The sequence below is a fragment of the Poecile atricapillus genome, chromosome 12, assembly GCF_030490865.1.
Source record: "Poecile atricapillus isolate bPoeAtr1 chromosome 12, bPoeAtr1.hap1, whole genome shotgun sequence".
Taxonomy (NCBI): domain Eukaryota; kingdom Metazoa; phylum Chordata; class Aves; order Passeriformes; family Paridae; genus Poecile; species Poecile atricapillus.
Window position 1 is genome coordinate 11223037 of NC_081260.1, and position 7093 is coordinate 11230129.

Consider the following 7093-nt stretch of genomic DNA (forward strand, 5'->3'; position numbering starts at 1 on the left):
GAGGGGGTGGCGCGGCGGCGGCGCTGCGGGTTGGGATCAAAACAGTCCAGCAGGGAGAGCAAAGGGCAGGCGCACGAACGAACCGAAACAAAGAGCTCATTCCCCACTTCCCCAGGGTAGACAGGGTTCCACCACCTTGGGAAGACAACAGCATCACTCCGAATGGTTCCCCTTTCCCTCCTTCTCCCTCAGATATATGGCTGAGCATGAGGCCATATGGTCTGGGATATCCCTCGGGTCATTTGGGGTCAGCTGTCCTGGCTGTGTCCCCTCCCAGCTCCTTGTGCACCCCCAGCCTCTCGCTGCTGGGGTGGGGTGAGGAGCAGAGAAGGCCGTGGCTCAGGATAAACCCTGCTTAGCAGTAACAAAAACATCTCTGAGTTATCGGCACTGTTTCCAGCATAAATCTAAACCTCAGCCCCACACCAGCTGCTGTGAAGAAAATTAACTCGATCGCTGCCCAAACCAGCACAACGTGCTATACTGCATTTTCTGCTTCTCCAGAGAGTGTTCTCCAAGGGAAAAATAAGCTATTTTCTACGTTTCTTTAACAGCTTTTGGAAACAAAGAATCTCTCTGCTGTCGTGTAAAACAGGTTGGCTGGGCTCTATTTCTTGAGTTTATCCTCACTTGTAATTTCATATAATCCAGCTGTGTGGGGAGGCGGCTGAAGAAAGACGGAAGAAAACCCAGTGAAAGAAAGTTAACACTGCTATCACAGCCTCAGTGCGAACGGCCGCACTGCAAACCTGCCGTTCCGGACCTTTCCCGCTGTACGAGCCTGTGCAGTAAGAACCGTGTGAGCTCTGGGTGCTTGTCAAGAAGAGCCTTGTCCAGTGTCCGGCCTTTAGAGAGAGGCCCAGGAGCTCCGGGAGCCGCCGGGCCGTGTTCCCCCCGAGTGCCGTGGAGCCGCCCCGGCGGGCGGGGCCGGGCGCGCGGGGGCCGGGCCAGGCGGCTCCGAGCCCGCCGCCGCCGCCATGCCCAAAGTGGTGTCGCGATCCGTCGTGTGCTCCGACACCCGCGACCGCGAGGAGTACGACGATGGGGAGAAGCCGCTGCACGTCTACTACTGCCTGTGCGGGCAGATGGTGCTGGTGCTCGGTGAGCCGGGGGCGGGAGGCAGGCCGCGGCCTGGCGGCGCAGAGGGCCCGGGAAGGCGGGGTGGGGTGTGGGTGCGGGTCCAGGATATGGGTTTGGGTGCGGGTTCCGGGCTCCCGGCGCGGGTGCTCGCCCGGCCCCGCCGCCAGCCCTGCTCTCGGCAGATTGCCAGCTGGAGAAGCTGCCGATGCGGCCGCGGGACCGCGCCCGCGTGATGGATGCGGCCAAGCACGCCCACAAGTTCTGCAACGCCGAGGAGGAGGAAAGCGTCTTCCTGCGCAGGTGGGCCCGGCCTCTGCATCCCCCGTCCCTCTGAGCCCCAGGCCCGGGGAAGGGGCTGCCCTCCCCGCCCACCTGGGAGCCGCCAGCCAGGCACGGTGACCCTGTGTCCGTGTGCTCTGCTCAAGCGCTGCCTCTCTCCCGCAGACCCGAGGGCATAGAGCGGCAGTTCAGGAAGAAGTGTGGCAAGTGAGTGACTTTTTTTAGTATTTTGAGTGACTTTTAAAATCTTTCTATGAGGAAAGCATAGGAATCCAGAATCTGGGTTTCCTCTCAGCGATGTGTATTTCTGCTTCCAGGTGTGGACTGCTGCTATTTTATCAACACCAACAGAAAAATGCTCCTGTGACGTTTATTGTTGACGGTGCTGTGGTCAAATTTGGCCAGGGTTTTGGGAAAACAAACATATATACTCAGAAACAAGAACCTCCTAAAAAGGTGATCAACTTATAGAAGAAAGTTATCTTTGCTTTTCTAAAGGTGTTATGTATAAAATAACTTAATGGAGAGGGAAGAGGGGAGAGAAAAAAGAAAAGGACCTCTGAACAATAACTCAATTTGGTATCTTATCCATGTCTCCCTTAAGTTTTCTGTGACAGAGGTCACTGCACCCTGGCAGAGGTCCTAGCACAAAAGGAGAACAAAATGAACTCTAAAATCTAGACTATGCCTGAGGTTGAGGCCCAGTTAACAGAAAGTTTCCCACTGTAAGTAGGTCAGGTTGGTAGTCTGCACAGTGATTCTTAAAAGTCTGGCTCATCTACCGTATTTTAGTGAGCTTGCTTCTGATAATGACACCTCTAAGCCCAGAAATCACTGAGCATAATTCCCCTTTGCCACCCACAGAGTTCAGGGAATCTTGATGGCTTGCATAAGAAGCCTTAAAAGAAGGAGGAAGCAATGCCCACTGGAGCAAATGTTGCCAAGGTTTAACAAAATATTCTTGTTTTTTACCCAGGTGATGATGACCAAACGGACCAAAGACATGGGCAAGTTCAGTTCTGTCACAGTCTCCACAATTGATGAAGAGGAGGAGGAGATTGAAGCGGTGAGTTTTGGATGCCCTTAGTGGCAGCCACATCTGAGCTGGCAGAGCCAGCAATGGTCTCAGTATTTGGATGAGATGCTACTCTGGGGTTTGCTGTTGCAAAGTGACATCTGTATATTTCAGAGAGAGATTGCAGACTCGTATGCACAGAATGCAAAAGTGATTGAGAAGCAGCTGGAACGCAAAGGCATGAGCAAGAAAAGGCTACAAGAGTTGGTGAGTTTTTCTTTGGTGCTGAACACAAAGCCCTGAGATGTGTTGGCTTTGTACACAAAACTTACATTGCAGATCAGACTGTAAGTGTAGAGAGGCCCTGGTATAGTCACAGGCAACTTGCAACTTTGTGAGTATGAGATTTCCTCTACAAGTTTTATAGAGATGTTCTTCTTGTTCCCCTGAACTTAAAATTGTATGCCATTGCCTGGAGAGCTAACTGAAGAGCAGCCAGCAGAGTGCTTGCAGGGAGGCTTTCTGTGACCTGCTGGACAAAGAACAAGGACAGGAGAAATCAGGCCATGGCTTTGCCAGCCTGTGCTCTCATGCCTGCTTGGCAGAGCAGGTCATTGCCATGAGGCATCAGGGCAAAGCAAAACTCTTGTGGAGGATCTGCAGCTTGGTTGCTACTGCAAGGGGCACATGAAGAATAAATGCCAAGAACATCACAACTGATCTGACTTCCTGTGACAGGAGGGTAGTAGACAGAAAGGGGGAGGAAATGTACAGCTTCCACCTGAGGATAGAAAGTATGAAATTGTCTCTTGGGCAGCTGGTCTTGGGTTTTTTACAATCTTAAAGATGGTCCTCGTTTTGTATGTCACTTGAGATACTCTTGCTCCTGGTTTTGGAACTGAAAAGTTTGCATTGGTCAGACAAGAAGAGCAAACTTAATTGGAGCACTGAAGGGAAAATTACACAGACATTATTTAATTCTGCCTTAATTTTCCTATTCAGGCTGAGTTGGAAGCCAAGAAAGCCAAGATGAAGGGAACCCTGATTGATAACCAGTTCAAATGAAATGCTGTGTATCTGCTGGGTATTCGGAGACAGGAGAAAACTACCAAGAGCTATCACAATTCTGTCAACAAAGCAGAAGTAACAGACTTTGTTCAAGAGTTGCACTGTGCTGCAGACAGCTTGGAGGATGGGAACCTCTCTGTGTCTCTCTGTATAAGTGATACTCTGGGTACCAGTCTTAACTCCAGTGGCACTGGAGACTTTGCTCAAACTGCAGTTCCCTACAGACCCAGTGTTATGAGCAGGCTGTTGCAGGTATAATATTTACTTTCAAGAATATCTTTGCTGGGTGCCTTGCCAGGTTCACCTTTAGATACCTGTCTTTTTATTTTGTAATTTTCAAATGTATTTCCTTGAATGCATTAGAACAATGGGTAACTGTACAACACAGAAATCCTTACAAAAGTAAGGTCTATGCCTGTTGTTCATTTTGTTATTTTAAATGTGTCGAAAAGGTGCAGCAGCCTGAGCTCCAATACATACAGTCTAGAACGACTGGGATGCAAGGCTTGGGCATGGTGCTGCTGCTCACCCTGACCTGCCAGAGGCAGCCAGCACAGACTGGGCTGCAGCACAGCAGTCTCTGCTCCTGCTGAACATCACAAGGCTGCAGTTGTACAGAATTACACTGTCAGAACAGACACAAGAATATAAAATCCAAGCCTGTAAATAAAAACTGGTACTAATGAGTTCAAATACATGGTTGGAAGTTACTGATACAGCCAGTGATCATTAAAGAATACAACTGCACATCTGAACTAGCCAATTGGGCAAAACAGTATTGGTATTTGGAGTTGTGAAATGTGAAGGAAAAATTGTTTTGAGTGTACTGACCACTAAGGACTTGAATAGACAACATTACACGCCAGTTTTTAAAATACCTTGTTTGGGTACTTTGTGCCTCTTGTGTGATATAATAACAGTGCTCTCTAGCCCATGTCTTTGTTGCTCTGTGTTGGATTAAATACCATGTTACAGATCTAAACTAAAATACCTCTCCTGAGATGTTCTTACTCTACCAAGTAAATGCATCATAAAATGTGAGCAATGAACAAGATGCTTCCATCTCCCACAATTATTATGGAAAACTTCCTATAATCAATAAAGATTTTACATCTGGCTTTATAATCCTGACTGGGAAAATAGATCTGCTTACCTAAGGATCTATCCTTTCTAGGGAAAACAAGGAGCAAAAGGGAGTGAACTCTGCCCAGAGATGGGTCTGTAGATCCTGTGATAATCTAATGCCAGCCTGGTAAGCAGGTGTTTATGTTAACTCATGCAGTGCTGATGTTGTTCCCTGCTCATCACCTACTAATCTGAAGCCTATTTCCAGAAGCCTGTGGCCAGAGGCCCTTGGTGGTGTGAAGGGCAGGAGATGTGCATGGGTACACAAACCCCTTTCCCACTGTGGTAGCACAGTCCAGCCAGGTGAGGGCCTCAAGGTTCCTCTGGGAGTGATCCAAGCCTGGGGTAACTGCAGGTTGTTCTCTATAAAAATTCAGATTTTTTCCCAAGCAAAAGACTTTGACATCTGAAAATAGGTTTTGAGCCACGTGAGAGGTGCTGGGATGCAGATGCTGAGTCTCCAGTTGTCCAAGGATGAAGTGTAGTCTTGCTTTAAGTGACACCAGGACAAGCTAACTTGGGGATGGTGCAATTTACTGTCAGGGTTAAGACTGGGAGTGACAAAAGGCTTCAGTTGAGAGTGGGCTGTGAAGGGGCTGCCAGGTAGGGATAGGACCATCTTTGCAGTTTGGTGAGGCACAAAGAAAATCTGCTAAGTGCCCCAGTTCAGCACAACTAGTCCAAAGCAGCTGTTACCAGCTACCATCAACTTCCTCAGCTGTCACCTGGAGCCTTGAGACAGCACAGCACAGGCTTCTGTAAGGCCAGTCCATGTTCAATCAGTGTTTGTCGTTCTTGTCATTGGAAATCTGCCTAGTTTGTCTCAGGACTTGTGCATGGACCCAATCAGAGAGGGGAGTACCTAATTTCTTCTGAGGTGCCTTTGATACACTCTAGTTATGCAGTCCATGGCTGAAAACTCCAACACAGAGAATCCGATACAATACATTATTACATATTTCTTTCTTCAATTGGAGCTAGTTCACAAGAGTGTAAATCAAGTTGGGTTTTTAATTTCTATATCTAAATGAATTAAAATATATTAGCTGACTGTAGAAAGGGAAGGAAGCAAGGTCACCAAGTTCTAACAATTGATGAAATGTCCTGCTGTAATAGATAAAACCAGCTGTCCTGCAGGATTTCCCATACCCTGGTAGTAAATGGGCAATCTGTAGCAGAGTTCAGACCAAAGGAAAGTCAGATTTTGTGTTACTGTAAAAGTCAAAATTTGTTTTCATAAATCTGTAGATAAAGGTAAGTGACAGATTTGTTTGTTTAACTGAGCACCATATTGTATGTAAGAAATTGTCCAGATGCAGAGGTATCACAAAACGTGAAATAAAAGTGAAGGAGGGAGTCTGTTCCAAAAGTAAATGGCCAGACTTACCTTACTGTATTTCATGACTTGGTCCAGTTTCCAAGCACCTTCACAAAACCCTAGCCTGATTTACCACGTTAGAACAGCTCTGGATGTAACAAAGCTGCCTGCTTTCCCAAAACCTCCACACAATTTGTAAACACTCAAGAGAAGTGGTAACAGTGAATCCAACCTCCTCCGTGTTAATCACAGCTGTGCCTGGGGCGCAGCATGGAGTTGTCCTTTCCTGTCCCCTTGAGGGAAGGTTTCTGGTCAAGCCATACAGCTCTCCTTGTGCTCCATGTTTGTGCTATTTTATTTACTGACTGATGGCAGATGGCTCGCTCTGACTCTCTAGACTGTTGCACTGATAAATGCAAATTGTATTACAAAGTGATCAGCTTGGGAGCTGTAGTAGTCTCAGCTTTTGCTGGTGCTATCCTAAAAAGCCCATGGGGCTTTGCCACATTCAGGCATTTAAAAAATATAAAATTATGGGCTTGTTTAAAAGGCTATAGGGCTGCGCTCCAAGAATGGAATGGAAGTCTTGTAACTCCCTGCTGAGGAATCCTTATGAACCTATCTAGCCACAGAATACTGGGGTTTTTGGTAGATTTCAAGGCACAAGCAGCCAATCTCTCTTTGGTTGTCAGCCAGAAAAACTTCATCCCTGTGCCTGCAGCCAGGGCTCTAACTCCTGTCAATCCCAGCAGGATCAGAAAGCAACAACCAGCAAATCACTGGTGGGATGACACCTCCCAGAACCTCCCTGATGCTGCCAGTCTTGGTGGGGTCTTGGGAGGTCTTGAGGACTCATTGTTCCCAAAACCACTATCCCCCAGCAGCCTGCTATAGCCCCAGGGTGAACAGAAGTGGGGCTGTGTCCCTGCAGGCATGTGAGCTTAGCTGTGTCCCCACAGCCCAACCCACCATGCATGTGCTTTGGGCAGCTGATGGGGCCACCTTGCATGGCTGGGCAGTGGCAGGAACAACTGATTTTACCCTGCATGACAAAGCACTGCCTCTTCCCCTGCCTCTCTGCACAGACACTGCCAGTCATGCAGGCAGCACATGCAAGATGCTGGGGCAATGCCTGACAAGGACAAGGACATAGATGTAGGGGCACTCCTGGCTCCATCCAAAGCCCAGAGACACAGCCTGGAGTGACC

At 48.2% G+C, this 7093-nt stretch overlaps 1 protein-coding gene across 1 annotated transcript; it reads left to right on the forward strand.

The window, feature by feature from the left end:
* The first annotated feature begins 28 nt into the window (after positions 1 to 28).
* On the forward strand, positions 29 to 4430 carry STEEP1 (STING1 ER exit protein 1). Its single transcript, XM_058847475.1, has 7 exons — positions 29 to 1101; positions 1263 to 1380; positions 1525 to 1566; positions 1677 to 1815; positions 2336 to 2425; positions 2549 to 2641; positions 3377 to 4430. Exons 1-7 carry the CDS (start codon positions 978 to 980, stop codon positions 3437 to 3439), a joined length of 669 nt encoding a protein of 222 aa, XP_058703458.1. The 5' UTR covers positions 29 to 977; the 3' UTR covers positions 3440 to 4430.
* Positions 4431 to 7093: the final 2663 nt, after the last annotated feature.

What these genes read in the sequence shown, in the direction of transcription:
- STEEP1 (XM_058847475.1), top strand. Translation starts at nt 978, where the DNA reads ATGCCCAAAGTGGTGTCGCGATCCGTCGTGTGCTCCGACACCCGCGAC. An exon ending in AGGAGGAGGAGATTGAAGCG is followed by an intron (nt 2,426 to 2,548) that starts GTGAGTTTTGGA and finishes TGTATATTTCAG; the next exon opens with AGAGAGATTGCAGACTCGTA. An exon ending in AGAAAAGGCTACAAGAGTTG is followed by an intron (nt 2,642 to 3,376) that starts GTGAGTTTTTCT and finishes TTTCCTATTCAG; the next exon opens with GCTGAGTTGGAAGCCAAGAA.